Source organism: Melanotaenia boesemani, chromosome 9 (assembly GCF_017639745.1).
Source record: "Melanotaenia boesemani isolate fMelBoe1 chromosome 9, fMelBoe1.pri, whole genome shotgun sequence".
Taxonomy (NCBI): domain Eukaryota; kingdom Metazoa; phylum Chordata; class Actinopteri; order Atheriniformes; family Melanotaeniidae; genus Melanotaenia; species Melanotaenia boesemani.
The window spans coordinates 12,001,026-12,025,851 of NC_055690.1; the positions used below are offsets into that span (position 1 = coordinate 12,001,026).

The 24,826-nt window shown below is 38.3% G+C and overlaps 1 protein-coding gene across 1 annotated transcript; it reads left to right on the forward strand.

Annotated features, from left to right (window-relative positions):
* The first annotated feature begins 250 nt into the window (after positions 1-250).
* Positions 251-24,768, forward strand: yap1 (Yes1 associated transcriptional regulator). The gene is made up of 8 exons (XM_041994315.1): positions 251-997; positions 2,120-2,355; positions 12,829-12,947; positions 13,487-13,600; positions 18,452-18,615; positions 20,467-20,594; positions 21,655-21,767; positions 22,054-24,768. The coding sequence occupies exons 1-8, from the start codon at positions 797-799 to the stop codon at positions 22,287-22,289; spliced, it is 1,311 nt and encodes a 436-aa protein (XP_041850249.1). The 5' UTR covers positions 251-796; the 3' UTR covers positions 22,290-24,768.
* The last annotated feature ends 58 nt before the right edge of the window (positions 24,769-24,826 follow it).

Here is a 24,826-nt window from a genome sequence, read left to right on the forward strand (position 1 = left end):
GGAGACAGTGAGATTTTTTTTTTAATGGTTTTTAAGCGGTTACATATATTTGGAATGAGGGAACTAAAAAAGTCGTGTTATGTTTTGTCAAAATTGAGTCTTTTTGGTGCAGATTAATCAGTAAATACAGTTAAATACAACAAGTAAAATCCTTAGCTTGTCAGGCCCTTTTACCACACTGACTGTACCTTTAAAATCTCTTATCCCAACTGGAGCCTGGCTCCGCCTCTGGAGCAGACGTCCCATGAGCCATAAAGTTTGATGTCCTGCCCAAAGTTTGGACCCAACAAGAGGAAACTTTTTTTCTAGACAGTGAACTGCGGAGATTTGTAGAAATATGACTTTTTTTCTAAAAGATTATCGACACAAGTTTTGACTTATCCGACTTCAGAAAAGTAAAACTTTTTCAGCCAAACGCGTTTGGTGTTTTTCGTGTTTTGCGGCTGGCTCTGCTTTTTTTTTTTTCCTTTTTTTTTTTGGAGGGGGTGAGAGTTGCGACCGGACGACAACACTGGAGTAGATATGCGCTTTGTTACATTCATAAGTATGCCATCAGGAAACAACATGAAAACCATGCCTTATACTGCAGATTTTGACAGCTAACACATTTTAAAAGAAAATAAAGTGATCGAGCGGAAAACTTTAGAATGACTCTGGATAACTTTTTCTGAGTGTCGTCGAAATTTCCAGATTTCCTGTTGCGTGTCAAAGGTTTGGGATTGGCTCAGATCTCTGCTTGTAAGTTTTTAAACGCAACTTTTTCGGACACTTAAAGTTCGCAGATTGTTTTGGGACAATGGATCCGAGCCAGCATAACCCTCCTGCTGGACACCAAATTGTTCATGTACGGGGTGACTCAGAGACTGACCTGGAGGCGCTTTTTAACGCCGTGATGAACCCAAAAAACACTATCGTTCCCCCTTCCGTGCCCATGAGGATGAGGAAGCTGCCAGACTCCTTCTTCAAGCCCCCAGAGCCCAAGTCCCATTCCAGACAAGTAAGCCCGCCCTGTTTCTACTCTGCCCCTTCTGAGAAATCACGTTTAAAGCTGGGCCCATCCTGTGGGGCTCTGGCCTACATTATGTGACTGGCACTAAGTTTATTGTTACTTTAGTAAGCTAGTCATTTTTAGATTTCAACACGTAGGCTGCAGCTAATCATTCCTGTTTAAACAGTTTTCTGTTTCAGAATAGGATGTCACCCTTTCTCAGACAAACAAACACAACTACAACAAAGTCTTCATAAGTGCTTATGAAGTTACAGTGTTATAAAACATTTTGTTCAGCATTTGGCATTTTTTTATTTGATACATTGATCCAAGGACAACTGGAAAATGTGATATTTATATAAACTCGGCTTACTTGAACCTACTCGGGATTTCTAAACGTTGACATGTTGTTGATGATTCCCAAGTGTCTTTAAAGGAAGGTAACTGACATGAGCAAATTATTTAACTGAATATCAAATATTAAGAATTTTGTTATTACTTTCAAGATTATATGCAACGAAAAAATCATATGATGGTTGAATTCATCCAATCTTTCCCAACTCTTTCCTCGCCCCCAACCTTTCTTTTCAACTGTGGGACGCTGAGGTTCTGTAATTACTGCGCATGCGTTGTTGTGCAGCGAATCTGCGCTCTTTTCTGTCCCACACAGGCCGTGGATCCGCTCCCTGGGCCATAACTAATTTCAAACTTGGCTGCACATCCACATGGGCAGAATTCATGACTAAACATGAAAGTCAGGATAATGTTTGACAAGTGACTGGAAAAGAGAACCAGTCCAAAGTATAGACTATCACAAATGTTAGGGGAAAAAATCCATGTAGTAGTCTATGGTGTGTTTTTTGTACTATTTATGAACTGGCATCATATGTTGATAGTATTTTACATTCATACATAATGTTTTCAATGAATGAAATAACTATACAGGTATAATAATAATACTACAAGAAAACCTAAGTCCTCCAAGAATAGAATTATGAAAAGTGAAAATAACATTTGTGTGTGATTATTTTATAAATGAAAAACATTTATAATAGGAAATATGATAAAACACATGACATAAAAAATGATGGCTCTGAAGTCATATTCCATTTACTTTTACTCCCAATACAGGCCAGCACTGATGCTGGGAGTGGTGGAGTGCTCACCCCCCATCATGTACGTGCCCACTCGTCACCAGCATCCCTGCAGTTGGGAGCTGTTTCTGGTGGCTCCTTGTCTGGCATGGCCTCAGCAGGAGCCTCTCCTCAACATCTCCGTCAGTCTTCTTATGAGATTCCTGATGACGTGCCCCTGCCCACAGGGTGGGAGATGGCTAAGACTGCTTCTGGCCAGAGATACTTTCTCAAGTAAGTGTTTTTGCAGCAAGCATCTAGTGTTCTACAGTTCTTTAAAAACCTGGATGACATCCGGCTTGAAAGAAAGCATGTTTGAAAAATACTCCTTTGTATAATTTTTGTTTGTATTTTAATTAATAGAACAATGTCATAAATTAGAAAAAATAATATCTTGATACAGACAATACTATTTACTTAGTTTAATTAATACTGTTTGTCATCTGAACATTTGTGACTTCATGTTTACATGGCAATGATAACATCTCGTATGTCTTTTCTTTTTTTAACCCAAAAAGAATCACTTAGACAAGTCCTGTTAAGAAAGGATGGTTGAACTGTAAAGGAGTCATTGTCTATTTAAAACAGAAAACACACACGATTGAGATTATTTTCCGCATGTTTATAATGTTAAACAATTATATTTAAGGAAACTTGTTTTACTTTAAGTTTATGAATTTTTATAAGCACAGACTGAAAACATGCTTTACAATTTATTGTAGGAATATAATTGTTTAATTACCAATAATGGCCAAGACAAGTCAATATCATTCTTTTATGCTACAGCTCTTCTTAGTGCCTTATCCTGACATCAATTTCCAAATGTGCTACAGTGCACAAAAGTGGCTGGTGTTCTCAGAAAGAGACAACTGCAATAGTAAGATTGTAGGTTATTAAATTTGGTTGTCTGCAAACAAGAGAAGTCTTGAGGGACCTCTGCTGTATGTAGTGCTCCTTTTCTTGGTCTCAGGTTTCAGTAGAAACAATGGACCACTGTTGCTGCCCCAGACAGCAAAGGACAGACAGTTCTGCTAAACTCATCTGCAAACCAGTAGATCTTCTCTACATTAGTGATCCAAAGTAAATTTCCAATTAAACTGGAAGTACTTCAGCTTGCCAGAGTTAATCATTATGAATTACGGTTGTGAAGTTATTGCTATGTAGTACTTTCTTATTATTTATTAGTCCTTTGTGTGGGTCTATGTAAAGATGGGTTTTATCAAGTCAACCATTTATGTTAATGTAATCTTCTCTTCTATGAAATGCTCCAGAGTTTGGAAATGCTCGGTAACTTGTGTTTAGAAAAGATGTGAGCAAAGAAGTTGTTTCTTTTTCTTCTATTTTTTTTAGGCAAAAGAGTGCAAGCGCCAGCAAATTGTACTCCCTTTACACAGACTGAACAAACATGATAGCTTCAGATTTACTTGGATGAAAAAAACGGCTTGCATTACCAGATGTTTTTAAGGTTACACATCTGGAGCACATCTGGGCATTTTTGAGTAGGTTCTTCTAAAATTGTAAAAGTTTGAAAGGAAAAAGGCCTTTAGGGAAGGAGAATGAAAACACTACTTTTTAAGACATGATTATTTCATGTCTACATTTTTTAAACTACTTATAAGTTGTGTTTGAAAAACCTTCCTATAGTTCAGACATTTGTTTCACATTCCGGTTTTGGTAGTTTGGAGAAATATGTTAATATATCGTGTATAAAAAAAGAAAGAAAAAAAACAAAACAAATCCAACTGAAGACTTTAATTTGTTTATTAACTTGATCCTATTATTTAAAAGACACAAATATAGAAAAGGGTTTCTTTTTTACTGACCATATTCATTGTCTTTAAAAAAGGTGAACAAATGAAAAATTTTATGTAGTCATAAAAAAAAGAAAGAAAATAGGGAAGAGCATGTTTACCATCATTCATCACAGTTCCTTTATTTACATTTTATCTGTTTGTGAACTGATGATACTAATGACTTTCTCATGGAATATGTGTGCATCTGTGTCTGTGTATTCTTGGTAAATACAAGATTTCACATGCTCATTAGCTCGTGGTTATTATCTGATTCCCCTATTCATTATGGTACACTATACATTTTCAATAGCAAACAGATCTGGACTGCAGGCAAGCACACACACATTTTGAGTCTTTGAAGCAACACCATTATAGGTTGGGTAGGATAAAATCTGACAACCTGGGTAAAAAAATAAATTAATTAATTTATAAAAATTAAAAATATGTTACTTTATGTTTTAAAGTCCTATAGACACCTTTACATTGATGGTACCTTCATACATTAAGTCGTCCATGCCATGAACACTAATGCGCCTCTACACCATAAATGGCCTGGCTAGTATTTCTCATCTTTGCCATATAGAACCTAATGCTCTGACCTCAGAACACGTCCTTCATCTTTCTGTCTATCTTAGATGAGATAAACTTGGTGCACATAGTTGACATATGGCTTCCTCGTTTGAGATTACATATATGGATGCAGCAGCAGTCTGTGTGGAATGAGAAGGTACTCTCAAGCCCATGTGGTTATACTGATTGTGGTGGTGTGATGGTTTCTCATGCCATACCATCTGATGGCTTCAGGATTGCATGCACCCAACACTGGTTTCTGGTCTTGGACTTGGTGCATTCACATTCTGAATCGTTTCATAATATTATGTCATTTATAAATTGAAAGACTGAAGTTTAATTTTACATTTAGACTTTCATTTATTTACTGATCCAACCTTTAATTTTTTTTACAAAGTTTGGCCCAAAGTAGCAACCTATCCTTACTTTCAAAGACTAAGCACTTGGTGGATGCTCCTTGTATACCAAATCCTAACAACATAACAAATTATTTAATCTTCTGAGTCAACAGTGTCACTTGTATATTTATGTTTTGTAATGGTGTTTCTGGTATCACAAATGACATTTTATTTAGATTCTTTAAATACAGTTGGTCACAATAAATATTAGTAATTTCCTTTTTTACTTGTTTTTGTTTAAATACGGATTTAAACACAAGAAGAAGAACTAAACAAATTAAAGTATAAGTTTAGAAAATTTCATAATTTTTCAGGAAATGGGTTTGGTACATTGAAACCAGAACAGGACTGCTGATGAGGAGCCACTGTCTTTGATTGAGTGATTTGGTCTGTGGGATGCCAAAAGCTCTGGTAGTTGTCATTTATCTGGTATTTATGCTCTCTTTAACATATAAATAGGTATGTCCTTGTCAAAAGTTGTCACTGCTAACATATTTGCATGCATCCTTTGGTTGCACATAAATTATAATGTGCAAGTTTGCCCCATGGTTTCTGGGGTTACTGCTCCATTTGCTTTATTTGTATCTGCAAACCCTCTAAAACTTACTGAAATACGCACAAAATTAATATATAGGATGGACAGTAGGCTCGGTCTGTATGTGTGCGTGCATTTATACATGCTGAGAATAAATTAAGTCTATATCTGACATTTTCTGTTATGTTCCCAACTTCTCCAAGCCTCATGTAGAATTATCTTTGGACAATACATTGAACCCCAGTTGCTTCTGTGTATACAGTATTTGTCATTTGGAAGCAACATTGGATAAACATGTCTGCTCAAGCCACTGTAATATAATGAATTTACTGAACCGTTCATTGTGTAAATGTAGACATTTATGCAGAAATTTACAACCAGCAGGCAAAAAAGGTGTGATATCTTCCTAAACCATGCACAGTAGTCCTTGAACATTTAGCAAGGCACATTAAAAAAAAACAATTTTTTGCCATATCTCAACAAACCATTTTTCTTTATATAAATAAGAAATTTTTGATCTGAAGGTTCAAAATCTGACTTCAGGAAAACAAATGATGATAGTGAGTAAGTATAGCAGTCACTTTCTAAAAGTCATGGACTTCAAAAAACAGCAGAGCTGGTGTTTGAAACTCCATTTGAACTTTTATGTTATACAAGCAGAGTAATTGTTGTACACAAGGTTTGTGTTCAAGTAATGCAAATGCAAGGAGACATCTTACAAACCCAGCACATTAAAGTGCAGATACTTGATCCAGAATAAAGGTGGCCTCGGCAGAGCTGCTGGAAAAGACACTCCCCTATTTATAAACAGAGGTTGCCTGACTGAGACGCGTTGCAGAGGCAGTGAATCAGAGCCAGAGAGTGTGTGTGGGTGGGAGTATGGACTAGTTGGGGGTGGGGAGTAGGTCACCAGCTAGCAGGGCAAAGCTAAGCAGAGTGGGAGGCTCACATTTCACTCTGGTGACCGCTGTTGTCCTTAGAGATAAATCAACTCAGGGTGAAAGTTTTTAAAGATAGCATTTCTCCTTCCTTCCCTTTAGTTGTTTATTGGTGCACTATAGGATTATTCAATTGGGAATGTTATAAACAGCAGCCGTGCAGATGCTAATGTCCTATTACCCTTAAAAGTCCATCTTAGTATTGGAATGAATAGCGCCGTGGCTCCGGTATGGTGCCTTTTTTGTGTGTCAATGGAGTTAAATGGCAGCCATGTGGAGATGACTAGAAGAGGGGCCAAGAGAAACTCTGGTCCTCCCTTTGTCCCAGCAGTGTAACAGTGATCTTTATTCAGACCACAGGCCTGTTGAGACTCATGTGAGCCTTCCCAAAATAGACAAATGGCTGACATGAAGTTTAAAGATGGCGGTGGAAGAGCATTTTTTTTGTTTAAAGTTTAACAGTGTTCTTATCACCTTAAATGTTCTGTTCTTCCCAGGCTAGTTTGTGTAAATAGCAATCAATGATCATGTGTAACAGGCCGAAACGTAGTATAACAGTGCTTTTATTATTATTTCCTACTCTTCAGTAGTAACTAATGCTGGAATAAGTTGTAGATTGTTTGATCATAGCGTCCCCAGAAAACGATCTGTAACTGCGTAGTTAATTTATGTCAGTGATTTATCACAAAAAAAAATCAAAACAGTCATAATTACAGTTAATCCCAGTAGTCAGTGGTTGATGTTTTAATGAAAAAGGGACTTAAATATGAGCTTTCCCACAAAAACCTTTTTTTTTTTCTAGTCCACTGTTACATAAAAAACAAAGCTGGAAGACTGTCAACATAGTCTGTTGACCTTTCCTCCTCTTTCTTCCAGGAGTTTGCAGTGGCCTTTGATTTATGGCAGCAGGGGCTCAGAGGTTGGGTCACCTTGCTTGGTGCTGGGACGGGGGCAGGGCTGGTCTCCAGGGCTGGGTCATAAACTAATGAAGGTTTCTAATTTAGACACACCGGTGAACTAGGAGGGGTAATCACTGTTTCCGGGAGCTTATTAAATGCAGCTTTGAAAGGGCTTTTAGTTCGTGGGAAGTCAGCCCTAAGCAGAGGAAAGCTTTGAGGGAGAAGCTTTTGTCTACCCTGAGGGGCAGGTAGAACTCTGGGTTGATGGACACTTTTGTCTTTTCACAGTTAGATTTCTAAATGTTTTTATGAGCCTGGTTTCTCACAATCGGTGACATGCTTGTCTTGTCTTTTTCACAGTTTTTTTTCTTTTTAACGGTGATTATGAGGAGATCATTTTAAAAAATGTGGTTTGACAAACTTCTTTCTCCTTTATTTAGTTTCTAAATTTATTTTCTGTATTTTTTTCAACAGTAATACCACCATGGTCCTTAATATTACTTAATAAACTGATAACTGGTTTAGCAATTTAGCATCACTATATCCTATATGGAGTGCCCTAGACATCTATTGCACTAAATACCAAAGTCAGAGACCCTCTGTTTAAGCAGGAAAGATAACAGTATTTACTTGGCCCTCATGCTCTTATTGTATGAAAGTTAAACCTGCTTAATTCAGACTTAGTCTGATATTTTTATGAGATTTCAATCACAGCAGATAACATTGATATTAAGTAAAAGAAAAATGGTCAGCTAGTGTTAAAATACTATTCACTTGAAAAACTGGGGATCAATATCCTAGGTTATTTAGCCATTTTTAATAAATTCTAACTTTTTTCCATGCATGACTACAAGGCAAAAGTTTTATACATGCAAAGGCTTTTAAAAGAAATATTAATATCTAAATGACTTCAATTCTTTTCACAGCTTTACGCTGTGATACATACTAAGCTTGTTTTGGTGCAAGGCCACAGTCAGTCACAAATGACACTGGGAAGACTGGGCTGTAAGTGTGTGTGAAGCCTTCATTTGGAGCAACTTTGTGTTTGACAAACTTTTGGTTTATTGACCACACAGAGACAAGAACCTTCCTGTTTAACTGTGGCCTGTCAGCTCAGTACACAAACGGGACTGTGAGAAAGTCAGGCTAGTGTTTACCAAAGTCTTGATGTAACACCTTAGTTTCAGACATCAATGCCTCCACTGTTACTGCGGGCATCTCCACAGAGATTAAATCCTACCTGAGAGGGTCCAGGTGGGATTTAGTGTTCCCCAAAAAAATCACTTGTAGCTAACATCACTTCAATAAGAAAATAAACATTTTTATATGTTTCAAGGCATACTTTTTCATATTTCTACCATCCAAAATGGTTTATGTGTTCTCTCTTATTAATAACAAACCTGATCTTGTGAAAGAGTTTATGAAATGCTGTTCACCATTCTTAGCCACAGTTTTTACCAAAAGATAAAGAGGGAAAATTCTTGAATGACAGTCTCACACGACAATCCATAAAATGACAATGATTTATTCTTTTGAGATAGTTTTGGATAGAAATTTATAGGAAAACGTAGTCCTTAATACTTTGAAATGAGTTTCTTCATTAGTCTGACGATACCAGCCATCCTTCAAAGAGAAACTTAAAGCCACAAAAGGGTCACAGAGGTCGCCCCAATAATCTCTCTTGATGATGTCCTGCTGATAGAAAGGCAACCAGGCATCCCTAGTCAACCAGAGAGGAGGTGGTCATCCTCATCTTAGAGAACTGATTACATCTGGCCTCCCTCTTTACTCATCTGCCTCAGTCGTCTTTCAAGCATATACTCCCTGGGTGGAGCCCCTGTGGCCTGAGGATCCCATTTTTAACATTTTGACAACTCAGCTGTGGGAGTGTTTCATCATTGCTACACTCCCTATAGCCTCACTCTCTGTTTCACACGAGGGGAAACACAGTTTTTTGACATCTGGTTTTGAAGAAGACTAATTTCAGTGAAATAAACACTCAAGTCTGACCTCAAATCAAGTTTTAATCTGCTGTTTTGCAGGTAGCAAAGCTTATGTGGAGACATTATTTTTGGGTATAGTATTCTCCTTAAAACCAGATGTTAACAGCAAATGTCTGCGTTTTTTTTTTTGTTTTTTTTTTATAATAACATTAATCACATGGCATTTATGAAACAAAATGTGCAGATTTCTTGACTTGGATCTGCGAAAGATATCATAAGTCATAAATGTTCCTCTTTGGTGATTAATGCAGAATTCAGTCTTTCATTTAGGGCTTTAAAGGATAAAAGGATGGAAAAACATTACAAGTTTTAAAGGAGCTATCTTTTTTTTCTTGTGGTGTTGAATAAAAATCTTGCCAAATCATTTAAGCAAAGCAAAGTTTAGCCTTTTATATGAAAGGTCTGCCTCCATTCTCTTTACTAAGACACTATAAGTAATGCAGACACAATAGAGGCCACCTTCAAAACCCAGGCAATTAGTCAAAGAAAGGTCAAGTACTGGAATGGATCAGGAGTTCTACTCTGTGATCTGGAAAGTCAACCATGATGACAGCTCAGCAAAGATTAGTAAGTAATTATCTATACTGCAGTCAACTTAGTTGATAATGAGTCCCATCTGAACCACAGATTTCTCTTTGGTTATAGAATTTACTTATTTACTGAAACCTTGTCATGAAGAAACTTAATGTTGGGTCATAGTTTTATCTGCTATTGAGTATGTAGAGGTAATTTTTATAGTAATGTCCACAATAACACAAGGAGTGGTTCCACTGTATGTCATAACTTTAGCGTTATCACAGCATCATAGTCCATAGTCGGACAAGCAAGGACAGAATTCCACTTAGAAGTTATGCTTTTGTGCATGTTTTACAGCTAACTAGAACGCACAGGTGGCGAGGTGGAATGCAGCCCTTGTAAATACACCTGAGCTTAACACCTTATATTGAAGTATTTGATAATAAGTCATGTTGTCACTGTAAAATTCAACAACATTGCATATTGCATGTTTTCCTAATATTGTGCAGCCTTAGTGCAAGTGTCCCACTATCGTCCACATTGCCTTTACACGGCAAAAACATTTTGTTATCTGAAAATATTTTTGAGAAGTTAAATTAGGATTGTTTGAATTTGATTGTTTGAAAATGATGAAACCACTACATAGTAAAAAGTTCTAGCTGTCCACATATTTAACATTAAGCATTTATATTTTGAAAGGTGTTAAAAAACTAGCAGCATAGCTAAATGTCATAATTTAAATTAGAAATTTAAATAACTGCAATTAAAGATAAGTCCAGAATCAGGAGATGCAGTTTAGGCAAAAGTCCAGTGGCAACCATGCTGAGCTTGTGATGTTGTCAGACATGTAATGACAGCATCAAGCAGTTGTGACTGTGGAGCTTGCAGATCATCAGCAATTCCTAACAGCAACTGGTGGCCTCCAGAAGTCCTAACAGTTGCCATGACTTTGTTTTGTTTCATGTTTCGGTAACAGGAAGCAGTATATGACTGTCCATATAGGGTCCAGGGAAGCTTCAGTGAATGAATTATCTTTTAGTTTTAAAAACTGATGATGAACTACTGACTCTTAGTAACTCATTAATCTGTTTTCTCAGTTCTCACATATAGGCTCTTTGAATACAGTTGTGAGTTGGAAGCTCTCTCATTGTGTAGATTTCATCACTGGCTCCTGATTATCTTGCCTCTGTTTTGACCCGAGGCTTTGTTTACACTTGTTTTGACAGATTTGAGCAACAAAAGTTAGTATCTAAACAAAAGTTAGTATCTAACCAAGTGTTTAACAGAAAATATTTGTACTGTCATCTGTGCCAAGCTTGGAAAATATCTTCTTAAAATTGAGGCTATACATTTCCATTGGTGTTTTTTTTTTATCTTGTAAGATTTCTGTTTGGTGTTGGTGTGCCAGGATGTGCAGGCATTTCATTTACAATAAACCCTCCCTTCCTTATCCCAGTGCTTGTCTCTCAGTCTCCTCCCCTCACCCCCTGTTCTTCCCTCCCCTCTATAATGAATGTCATAGTTTCCAGAGTGGGAAGGGGGCAGGGCTGCTGCTTCAACTGTAACAGAATCACAGCAACTCATGCAGCAATTGAAATTCAGAGGGATTGCTTCTGTATACAGTGTTATTATTATTCTTATTCTTTCGCTCTTTGTCTTTCTTCTGTAGTTTTCTTTCTCAGGTCTGTATGACCTCACTTTCTTCTGACCTCCAGTCAGAGCAGTTCAAGCTATTTTGCTTGGTTTTTGGTGTTTGTGTGTGTGAGGGCTGGGGGAGGGTTTGGTAAGGGATTTGGCAGCTCCTTTGATCAATAAAGCATAAACAAGAGAGGGGCTTCAAAATGGGTTTCATTGTGTCAGGGGGAGGAGTGCTGAGTCAGGTCCTCTCGCTCTCTGGCCTGGGATAGAGAGCAGACAGGCCGGCTGGGATTATCACACAGGCCAAGAGAAACTTTGAATTTCTCACTTCACCCAGCTGTTCCAAAATCTGGTCTAATGGCGCTTTGGGATCAAATTAACAGGGAGCTATATAGAAATGCAGTAGGTAGAACACATTCAGAACATGGCGTAGAATAGATGGCTAAAGGGAATATTTAATTACTTTACAAGTAAACTCTTTTTTTGGTCACGTGTATTGAAATTATTCAGTCACTATATAAAGGCAAGAGTTGTATAAACAAGCTGCTGAAGTTTAGTGCCTGTTTGTTTGTGTGGGGGGGTGGGGGTCTTAAATAGGATAGTTCAAAAAACAAAACAAAAACCAAAAAAAATAAAAAATAAAAGAACAAGTGAATAGTCGGGTTTTAGGTCGTAGCTCAGTCTGTGCCTTTGTGAAGCAGGTGAAAGCTTTGTAAATGTGGCGCCAGATTGTTAAAGCCTCTGACACTCTGCAGTGTCCGAGCCGCTTCCAGGAAAAAGGACCCCCTGCGTTGAGCCCCTGGGCTGACCCTCTCTCAATAGAGAGGGTCCTGCTTGGGAGAGGAGGGCTTCCTGTATTAGCTTTCCATCTTAATCAAGCAACAAGTGCCAACAAAGCACTAATTATCAGTGCCTTCACAGAGTGCACACAATGCCCCCTCCCCCACCCCCCAGTCCTGCCCCAGCAAAGATAGTCAGAAAATAGATGAAGCAACATTGTGTGACAATACAATAGTTGTTTTGAAACCATTTACAGCCTCTAAAAGGTACTCTTTAAAAGTTTTCTGGTTCACCTTTGGTGTTGATATGTACCATTTAAAGTTTTTGGTTTACTTTTCTATATCTTATGTTTATTTGCAATATATAAGAGCAAATATCCAAACCAATCTTAACTACGAATACATTTTATATTGAGTGATGATTCAGACTGAGGTCAACAGATACAACCAAGTGTGTACTCCTGTAATGACACCATGTACAAAAAGTGTATTCATCAAAAATCTCTGAATTACCAGTTTTGTATGCATTTTTCTCATTTTTTATTGCTCCAGGGTTATACTGATTACTTATAAGTGGAAAAAAAATCATTTTGTTCTTTTTCTTTCTCTCTTTCTATCTTTTTTGTGTCTCCTTACAGCCACATTGATCAAACCACCACTTGGCAGGATCCTCGCAAGGCGATGCTCCAGTTGAACCAGGCTGCCCCTGCCAATTCTGTGCCAGTCCAGCAACCGAACCTTATGAACCCAGCCAGTGGTGTGTAATTTATGTTTATGCATACTTTGTAAAAGCTAATTTGCAAAAGTGAGACATTGTTGTGTTGCATTTTTTAGGTTTATTATTCATTTATTTATTTATTTTTGCATTGAAGTAGATATTTGTGGACATTTGCTTTCACACAGCTTTAAAATTCAGGTGTAGTCTAGTTCTTACATGTCACTGCTCGGTGTACCTTCGCTCTGGCCGTGTAGATGGAATTTGCTCTAGGTGAAGTAAGACTGAGGCAGAACGTTACATGTCCTGTCTGACATATTTGGGAGCTATTTGGGAGCTCTGCAACTCACTTACCTCTGCAGCCTGTCAGTTGTCTGTATGTTTTTCTTAGCATGCACAAATCTTATTTAACCACTTCTTGTTTCTCCATCTATAATATTCTATCATTTTTCATTGTCAGCTGACAATTGTTGTGTGTTGTAGTGCAATATTTCACAAAAAAACAGTAGCTTAGATAAATCTAGTACTGAACAATTTTCCTGTATCTTTTCTTCTAAATTATTTTTATCATCATCCCTCAGGTCCCCTTCCTGAAGGCTGGGAACAAGCTATTACATCAGAGGGAGAACTTTACTACATCAACCACAAGAACAAGACCACATCCTGGCTTGACCCAAGACTAGAGCCACGTTATGGTGAGCTTTAAATAGATACTATTTATTTATTTGTATTTTTTGCTTGATAAAAGTAAAATACAGTGTATTTTTGTTATTTCTTGACTGATATTTCCTATAGTGTCTTTTTTTTTATTTTGCTGTGTTTGGGATGTTTTGGGCCTGAAACCCAAAGACACAGGGTGTGTTGACAGCTAATGACAGCATGCCAGTGTGAGGACAAAGAGAAAAAAAAAACAAAGCAAAGGAAAAAGACACACGCCTTGTTCAAACTGCTGTCATCTAATAACATCCATTTTTCATACAATGGCACCACAACATAAAAATTTAACCCAGTCAGCATCCAGTACTTGTAGCTACCGGTTGGTTTTATGTAACAACTATCGACAGAGACTTGACCTGATCATTTACTAGTTCCATAAGTAATGTTTGGTTCCTTTTTTGAATATTTTATCAGGTCTCTTAATAAGAGACTTCACTTTGATTGGATGCATTTTAAATCGTTGCTGCATTTAGTTTTCCCCTTTTAAGTAATGTGCAGACCAGTGTTCCTTTTCTCCTTTCTACACTGAACAAAGCACCCTTTCGTTGCAACTGGTTCTTGTTGCCAGTTAGATGTACCAAGGCCTTGATTCAAGTAATTTATTCTTAGTTTGCCAGAATTATAAATGTAGAAATAAACTTTATTATGATGTAAATGCTTTATATGGATGTTTTTAGACTACCTGCCTTCAAGAGTTTATAAAATATTTGTATTGTCAAAAGGACAATTAACTTCACATCCCTCTGTAGAAGGCTGAAATCTTAATTATTTAGAGTCTGTTGCACCAAACTACAGTGCTTACGACTGATTAGGCATACATTAATAGTTCAAACCAGATTTCTCCAAATCCCCACCCTTCAAATTCTCGCCTAACCTTTTGTCAGCCGTTTTAATGTTGGCGCAACAGCTGAGTTAGCCATTAATCCCTCAGGCCAAGCTAAAGTTTGACAGTTGGCTTTCAGTGTGTGGTGGCTAGGGTTGTTGAATTAGTGACAGGGCCAGGTACGTGTGCTGAGACTCTGTGGCCATTGGAATGAGCTAATCCCCCTGTGTGTTGAGAAGGCTTCCAGAGATCAAGGCTCCTTCTTATGTCACTTTGACTCATTTATGCTTCAGGTGCCATCCTTTCATTGCAGTGGCGTTTCCCAGAGAAGCTCACCACAGTTTACAAAGGCAACATGTGTGAATCTGCATGATCCCTGTTAAATTTTAGCATTAGTTTTTATTGAGCCAGGGCACTTGAATTACATTTTTTTTTTTTTTTTACGTGTTGTGCTCTGAGAGCAGGCTGGAAAGTTCAAAACAGAGTTGTAAGGGGAGTGGGGCAGCTGGGAAGAGATGGCGACTGATCGGCAAAGCTCTTTGAAGATTTATAAGTCTTGAACACACAAGGTGGCTGGGCCCCTGAAAGCGAGTGAGAGGGAGAAAGAGAGGCTGTTAACTCGTTATGTGCCATAAACATAATTTTTCACACTTTTTTAATCCTTACATTTACATGTATTCCTTAGTTCAAATTTAGCTGTTTTTTTTTTATTATTTTTTGTTTATTTTTTTATTTGTACCCATTTCATTTTTTGTAGCACTTCACATCTATGTTCTTTGAATGTATTTATTTCAAATTTGTTTTTGGAAAGAAAACCTTATTTTGTTTGTTGTAGTTATATTTTAAGTTATGTTTTGTATTTTTGGGTAGAAATGGGATCCTTTTGCTATGTAGGTCTCCAATTATAAGCCAGCTGCTTTGATAATAGAGGCTAATTTGAGCTTTGGGAAGAAAAGCGGCAGAGTGCCTTTAACTAAGGGTTGTTGCCGGCTGGCTTTCCCCTGTGTGAGGCCCAGTGCAGGCACAGCCCCATTTCGCTTTAACTCCAGACAGACTTGAATCTTTGCCAGGCCTCTTTATTCTGTGGTCCAACTCTTAATCTGTTCCAGACCTTTTCAGTCAAAGAACTCCAATGAGAGGGGGTGGGGGAGGCAGGGAGAGGCAAGTCGAAAGGGAAAGAGAGAAAAACTGAGGGACAGAAGGAAAATACAGATAGGATAAGTATATCTTCTCTTTTAGGTTCAAAGGCGTAGTGAGCAGCTAACAAGCCATAAATGTATGGCGACAGATCGAGAGGGGGCTATTTCACCATTGTCGTTGGAGGAACATCTTATTAAATTTACTCACTATCATGAACTTTTTTGTTGTTGTTTTATGGACGAACTGACCTTTCAACAGGGTCACCCGGTAAATAATTACAATTGGAAATAAATGAACAAAAATCCCAATACTATATTTAAGTTATAATTTATATTAAAATCTTTACTTTTTACAAATAAATTGCCTTTTTTAATGATATAGATTCAAAATAGTTCTGACTTTTTGTGTTGATATTGCATGCTTTTATACAGGTGTTAATGGAGGACAAGATGATAAAATTGTCATTTACTCTAATATTTATCATTTCTCCATCTGGCTTAAGTTATTGTAAGAAACAAAACATCTTCCCAGAAGACAAGTATTAACCAATCCTTCAAGGTGTTGTGCTCTGGTCACACTGAGAACTCCCCACAGTTGGCACACCCTCAGCTTTACCTGCTCCAGGTGATCCTGTGGTGTAATATGCCTGCCAGTGTGATGGCCTGATAAGGGCTTGTGTTGCTGGCTTGCTGTGTTGCATGAGAGCGTGAAGAAGACAAAAGGCAGACAGCATTAACTTGTCTCTTATCTGCTTGGCCCACTACCAGTCACCACCTGTGTGTGCTGCTGACTTGAACCACCCCTCCAAAGCCTCCCAAATGTGTTTGCATGCACACACACGTGATCCGTCTGTCTTTCGTTTGGCTTGCTTTTAAATTATCACTCTGGCCCTGAAGTGAACCTGTTCTTTCCACTTATCTCACTCACAGATGTAATTCCCTTCTTTGATATACTGTAGTTCGTGTGTTCATGGTTCTTCCAGTAACTCTAGTTGTTTGCTGTTTGGTCTGTGACAGAGTCCTTGACTTGATGGCGCAGAAGGAGCTCGGCTACTCTGAAGGAAATTCCATTTAATTTCAGCTTTGGGTTTAATCAAGTATTTTTGTTGAAAACATTGCACTTCCCGGATTAGCTAGATTATGTGAATCATGTCATGTGTAGAGAAAAGTGGTCATGCAATTTCCATAACAGCAATGAGCATGCAACAAGAGAAAGTTTGGTAGCTTGTCTTTCAATGTAAGACTGTATACAATGACTTTATCTTCATGAGCCCCCCTGTCAGTTTAATGCAGCTCATCTTCAAAGCTCAGGCCTTATTAGATCTACAGCTCTTGGCATGGCCTATGTGCAGAAACTCTGTCTTGAGAACATTTAATGGTGCCCTGATGGCGGAGAGATCCAGTCACAAAAGGCCTTAGTATCTGCAAAAGATAAGAAGCAAAGAGATGTAACACGCTCATCTATGGATTCAGTAGATGTGTCTGTGGTAGAGAGGAGTCGGCTCCGAGACTGTGTGTGTGTTTGTATGCATGTGTTGGGGTGGGGTTATTGGAGGAGGCAGTGTGGAGGGGGAGGGGGTTACGCAGAGCAGGGTGTGCCACCAAAGCTTCCCATGGAGAGCCCTCAGCCACAGCTCATTCAGCTCCTGTAGTAGTGTAAACAGACAGGGATTGAATGGTGATGAGAAAGGTGCCGGGGCGGGCAGGACAGCACACAGAGACACAACCCTGCATGCCACCATCAAGGCTTTGTTTTGGTTGTTACTTCAAGCACATAAGAATACAACACTCCTCATTGGTTCCATTGCTGTAACACCCCTTTTTCTACTACAGTGATAAAACGTGTGACCTACTTCGCATGCACAGATTGCAGCTCTGCTTTTCTGCATTATACTTGTGTTTATTAGTGCTACCCCCACTACAGCAAAGAATAACAAAGATTTCACTGGGGAACAGCTGTGTTTTCAGTACAAACACATTTGTTCTGATATTGTAAACATGTTAGCTTGCTAGTGAACAATGCAGCTACATTTGCTGTGTTAAACAAACATAATGTTAATATAGTGTTTACATAACCTGATGTAGGTCTATATAAAATAATTTCTCGGACTTTGCACGATACATTTACATTGAATTTATTGAAAAAAGCTGACATAGACCTACGATGCCTGAAGAAAAAGATGATCTGCAATTTGTTTAGAAGGAAGCAGAACACACAATGAAAACGATAAGTCATGGCTGATGCAATGCTCAAAAACTAACAAAGCCTGTCTTAGTCATTGAGTGGGAGGGGATCAGGTCTTACAGGAAAAGTCGTTTCATTCACTTGATAAAAAACTTGTGCTGGGACTTCTTGTCCTACTCAACCTGCTGCACTGGATCGTCTTTGTACAAGTTCACCCTGTTGACAGCTGTCTTATGTCACTTTAAATGCAGCTAAGCGTATAGAAATGCTGTTGTATTTATTGTCTGACAATATTCTGTGTGTTTTATATAACGTACATAACGACTCTTACTGTTAAAGCAACAGGTATTGTATATTAAATTTAAGAGACTAATTTGTTGCATTTTTCAGATACCCCCATTTTCTCTGTTTGCCAAATTGAACTTTCATTTCAGTTTTGATGCTTCCATACAAAAAGATAAAAGTAAAAATTCTTTGCATAGTTTGTATGAGTCTGCTTTCAGACAACGGTGAAATTGGGCGTTCTTTTATATTTAACAGTTAAAGATCATTGCTGCTGTTTATTTTTCCCTCATCATCTTAGTTTACATTGAGCATATGTGTGTTAACTACATGCCAAACTGTGCAGACAGCACAGTTTATATGTAACAGTGTCAGATGTGAACTATTATTTCTTTTTCAGCACTAAACCAACAGAGGATCACCCAGAGTGCCCCAGTGAAGCAGGGAGGGCAGCTGCCTCCCAGCACCCACAGTGGAGTCATGGCAGGAAACAACATGAGGCTGCAGCAGATAGAGAAAGAAAGACGACTCAAGCAACAGGAGCTTCTTCGGCAGAGACCACAGGTCAGGAATCAGAGCTAGATATTCCAAGCTTTTTGGGATATTGTGCAGTTACATTTAGTTTCAGTATGTGTCTGTCATTAAAGAACCTTGAAACTTACATGTTAAATGAGGATGACATTAATCATTAAATGAAAAAAAAAATAATTCAATAGGCCTTTCGACATTAGTCATAAGTATAGTGGTGGATCTTAAGCCTCTTTGATCTGTCTTTATTGTTCAACCACTCTTCCATGAAGTCTTATGAGTCATCTGTGGTAATTTTATCACTTCCTACTGCTGACGTGTCAGAGCCACCCACACAGGGTGGTACAGCAGCATTAACTAGTTTACTCAAGGCTGTGTCATAACTCCAGAGACAGAGCTTTATGATTATGAATGAGATTGCTGGACACTTTATTTACCACACTGTCCACACATGGGTTGTTTAAAGTTCATGTTGTAGGAAGTGATCCGAGTGTGTGCACGCACCAAGCTGTAAAGAGAAAATGATAATGTGACCTCACTGAAAGTCCACCGAGATTATGTGCTGCAGTCTTAAGCAACCAGGTGGTTGTCATTGTTTTGAAACTGTGTGATAGAGATGGTTGGTTTCTGCTACGGAATTCCAATGTCTTCACTGTTTCAAAACCCTTCCACATGTTTATGACAAAAGTGAGGGAAGGGGTTATTACAGTGCATGGATTCTTTTCTTCCTGCCTGATTTAATTTAAAGTAAAATATGAAGATACAAACATCTTGATTATCTAAACCTCAGTCACACCTATCAGTTGTGAAACTGATACTGTGACTGTGAGACTGTGCAGGCTCTATCCTTGAGTTAGGAGTTCAAATTTAGGGACATTTAGGGACACTGACATTCTTCAGATATTGTTGACTAATGATCCAAACAATGTAGCATCCCTGACTTGGATGTACAATGTGAGCAAATTAAATAATTATATAAATAAATAAAATAAAACATGGCTGCCTACAAGTTAGGCTTTTGTGGCCAGCTGAATTATGGTCAGATATTGTTCTGTGACAATAACTATCTAGGTGTCTAGGTTAATGTAGGTTGCTATTTTGGGGAATGACTAAAATGCAAAAACTGGGGTTGAGAAATCTTATCTAAGTCAGCAAAGAAGAAATTAAATTTGCTGGCAATCAGGAAGCAGGAAAAAAACTCTTCCATGTAATTAAGGAGTCATATTGACCATTTCTCAGCATGACTCCCAACAGAAGAGAATAACAATAACTCAGAAAGTGAGCAACCAGCAGCAGATGTCACTGAGCCATCAGATAAACCTACTCAGTATGCTCAGTTGTTTGGCTAATCATATGCTTGTTTCTACGCTGAAACCAACTCTAGTTTTATCATATGTGAAGTATGAACCTCTGTAACTTCCTCGGTAGCAGGACCTGTTGTTTAGAGCTGCTAAAATAGTGAACAGGTAACAAAAATAAGTTCACTCCCCATTGGCTGATTTCCTTTGGTCTGTTTCCATGTAAGGTTAAATGAAATCTTAAATTAGTGACTGGTTAGGCAATTTCTTCTTCCCATTAAAGGACTTTTGGGGAAGGAGGTGAAAAGAAACAACATGATATCATATCCTCAACCTTATCTGAAACAGCATGTGTAGAAAACAATTGTCTCCAACTGTGTCCGGCCCCTCATGTAATATGAGACTCTGTGGGGGGAAAATGGAGAGCAGCATGTTGGCAGTGTGGGTCTTCCTTAACATTTACATTGTGACAGCTTTTACCAGGACGTCTGTAAAGCTGCAGTGGTCTATAATCAGTTTATAAAATTATAGGTGAGACTGATGTTGCTCAACTCTTTTTTTCTTTCTTTCTCCTTTTTATCATCCACAGGAGCTTGCTTTAAGGAACCAGCTGCCCACCAGTATGGATCAAGATGGCAGCACAAACCCCGTGTCCTCCCCTATGGCCCAAGATCCCCGGACCATGACTGCCAACAGCTCTGACCCATTCCTTAACAGGTTAGTCCCGTACAGAAGCCGGAGTGTACTCTGAAGGAAATGGAGGAAATATTAAGTACAATCTGACTCATGTCAGCTGACCTGCCAAGAACTCCGTTCTGGTTCAACTCTCTAGACATATTGTGTCCTGTTTGAGGAAATCTGTGTGCTCTGCCATTTGAGTTTACGCTCTGGTGGGAGCTCCCTGAATTACACAAGTTATAAAAACAGAAGGCCAGTCTCTGAGCTTAACCCGCCTCACACAGTAATGACTCACACAGATCTGTGATGGAGCTCACTGCACAATGACGACCTCTGGTGTACAAATGCTGCAATAAAGATAATCCAAGCTAAAATGGTGGTGCAAATTATCAAAAACTAAAAAAAAAAAAAACTCCATTAACTTGAGAAGTTTTATTTAAAAAAATACAAAAAAAATGCCAAAAGAAAACAAACAAAACAAAGCACAGCTGCAGCTATGAACACCCCGAAGGTTTTTTAATCTGAGCGCTGCTCTGTGTCATTCTGGGATATAATTCTCAGCAGTCCAAGCTTTAGTTCTTCTCTGAGCAGACAAAGTGAGGAAAGAGCTGAATAGCAAGCAGGCCATGAGAACATGTGGTCCGGTCAGTAGACAGGCCAACCTAATCTCCCCTCCTCCCCTTGTTGCCTCAACTCCCCTGCTCTCACAAAGGCCTCATTCATCCTGCTTCTGCCATACTCTGCCTACATATTTTTCTGCTAATTAGTATAGGCTTGTCAAATGTCTCCTTTTCTCCTTTTGTCTCTGTCGTCCCTTTCATTGTTGCTCTTTTTCCTGTACTCTGCTACACAGGGTGAAAAAGTGAAGCTCTGAGTGGTTCAGATTGGTGCGTTTATGTAGAAGGTCCCATAGGGAATTTGGGGCAAAAGTTTTACTTTCAGCTTGTGCTCTAAATAACTTGAGTTTGTTATATTGTTTAATTAATCCCAGTTCTGTTTCAAACTAGAGCTGTGACAAAAAGCTTCCTACAGGCTTTAGTTTGATTTTAGTGGTTGTGGAGAGTTTGTAATCCAGATTACGTTATTGTTGTATTCCCAGCGGGACCTACCACTCCAGGGATGAGAGCACAGACAGCGGCTTGAGTATGAGCAGCTACAGCGTCCCTCGCACTCCAGATGACTTCCTCAATTGTGTGGATGAGATGGACACAGGTGAGTTAATAGCTGCAGATAAAGAAGGGAAACTGACTCTCTTTTAAATTGTTTATGCAACTAAAAGATTTTAAATAAGTGGATTAACTGAAGTAGGATTGTTGGTGTTTTTATTTACACTGAACTTCTGATTGACTTTTGGGTTATACTGTAGCAGATATTTATCACATCTCCATTTAGGACTCTGATGAGCCCTCTCCCATATGTCTGCTTTCTTATCATTTCTACTATCTACTAAGTTACATTCTGTAAAGTCAAACGTCACCCTTTTTTGACTGTTTACCAGGGGACCCACTTCCACCCTCCATAGCAACACAGCCCAGCCGTTTCCCTGACTATCTGGATGCCATCCCAGGAACAGATGTGGATCTGGGCACCCTGGAGGGCGAAAGTATGGCAGTGGAGGGCGAAGAGCTGATGCCCAGTCTGCAGGAGGCCCTGAGCTCTGACATCCTTAATGACATGGAGTCTGTGCTGGCAGCTACCAAGATCGACAAGGAGAGCTTCCTCACATGGTTATAGAGAACCTGAGCAGGACGCATCTCACTCTTCTCCCCACACTCTGAACTTCTGTCTGTTCTGACCTGTGAAGGATTCATAGATGCTTTTACCAGACATTTCAGCAAGCTTCTCTGGACTTCTTTGCCTCTCAGCATGTAAGGCCATCCTCTTTTCTGGCAGTATTGTTCTGTTCTTTTCACTGGTGTTTTATCTCTTAATTTTGTCTGTGTCTTCAAGGCTGGCCTATGAACAGACAATTATGCAAGGATGCCTAATTTTTCACAGGCCTGTCAGTGAATCTAAGGCTTATTTACCCAGAACATAGCTGAACTGTGCAGGTGCATGTATACTTCTGCAAAGACTGTCATTATTGCTTATCTCCTGGGTCTCTGGAGCCTGCCTTTCTTGCAGTATAGCATGAAGCAGCACTACATCACTGTGTCTGGGACGATTGCATTTAGTTTGCTGTATATTTGGCCTCGAGTTTTTTTTCATATAACAAGCCTGAGAAACCAAAAATGATGTATTTGAAGCATAAAGAATAATACTGATTTGGAGTAAAGGTAATGTGAGGCCCAATTTGGATATGTTGGCTTTGCTTTGAGGGGTGGGTGGGGGGGGTTTGAAACCAGGGGACCGACTACATCGCTGCTTGGCTGTGCCAGCAAGTCTAACTTAAACCTTTGATCGATCAAGTGCCTTCAGTTGTATTTTTTTATTAAACGCGAGCAAAACAAATAATTAGCCCATTTCTGTATTACAGCAACAAGCATAAGGCTGTATTCATGAATATCAGCCACGTATTTCTTTAAAGTTCAATAATCAATATTGTATTTTATAAACAGAAGGTGATTTGGGGATCTTTTTAACCCTAGCTTCTTTGTATCTCAGTCTTATCCAAGCCTAGCTCACATTTTATTTGTTTTATCTTTTCAGATTTTATTTTTAACTTTTTACATGTGTATGATAGCTTAGATCAAATAGCATTTCGCTTGTACTTTTCTTTCATAGATGAATTTAAATCTTTTTAACAGGGTTAACTGTTAATGCAGCACATCACTACAAGACGTAGTCTGTCTGAACATAGATTCAGCTTTTTTTGTTCCCTTTACTATATATACATATTAGTGTTATTCTATTTTTGTTGATCACAAGCAGCTTTTACTATCTCTGCTAATCATTAACCAAAAAAGGCAGATCTCTAGGCTCAGCAGAAACTATAGCTCTTTGATCAATTCAAGCTTGTGACAGCATACAGTATACATGAGTTATAATGTTTGAAACTCTTATTCAGAGGGAGTTGAAACCTCTGTACAATGCTGTGTTGAGGGTTTAAATGAGAAGTGTTTAGACTGTGACTTGGACAAGGATAAGCAGGTTTGAGAGTCATGTGGTGTAGAGGGTCAGGGTTTGAGTGTGACACAGATTTTTTATTTTTATGGGTTTTTTTTCCAATGGAATAATCCAGAAACAATCAGATATCTCAGTTAAGAATTGTGGCAAATTCCAAAGATTCTTTTTTCTTTGTAAAGACACTTAACACTTCATTTTGCTTCTATCTTCCAGTCCAGAAATGGTGTGATTTGTAAATCAGCCTCTATATGAACAAAAAACTGTATAAGCTAATGAGATGATTTATGTATGTTTTAAGTGTTCATGGACACATCTGAATAGGTCTAGCTGAGATATTTTCTTTCTGTTTTTTAGTTGGCTGTTTTGAGTGACTAACCCTGAGATTTTTAAGGTGAGGTTTCAGAAAAGAGAAGCAAGTGATTCTGCAATAAGCACTCGCATGTTTACATACTTTAACTGCTACAGCCACAGTGGAGACAACACACTGACAACTCTCTCATAATCATGTTATGTTGATGTTTACACGATGACTACATCCTTGCATTACTGCAGTAACTTTTAATAATCAGCCAGCTGTGCATGCTCTTGGTTTAGGCCTTGCAAGATGTCACAATGATTCTGTCGCCAGCCATTAGTAAGTTGGTAGCATTAACTTGATGGAACACTATACATATATGTATTTTAGATTAGAGAACATGAACAATTTTGTATTGTGTGAGAAACTTCTTTTTAGTTTGGATTTTTACTGACCATTAAATCATGTTGATGGATTTAAGAAATGGATGAACAGTGTTGGTGAGAACAATGCAACTAAAAAAAGTGGTACACCACAGTGCTTGTATTGCACAGTTAGAGTTTTCTTATTAATGCAATGATGCATTTTGTCACTCAAACCTGATTTTTATGCTTACTTTAGTGTGTGAGAGCATTATTAGCTGTTGACTCATTGTAGCAGTAGAACTAATCGCAAGTTAAAGGATTTTGTATTTAGAGTTTTCTAAATGCACATAAAATGAATTTATATTCAGTAATGACTTCATTTTTTGATAGATATGTGCATGTGTTTTGGATCAATAAATTCTGTTACATTATATCTTTCTTCATATGATACTTTAAAATTGGCCTCAAATAAAGTATATACTTTGTGGTAATTTTTATTTGTGTGGTGATCTGTTTGATATTAATTGTGACAATTAACAAAATTA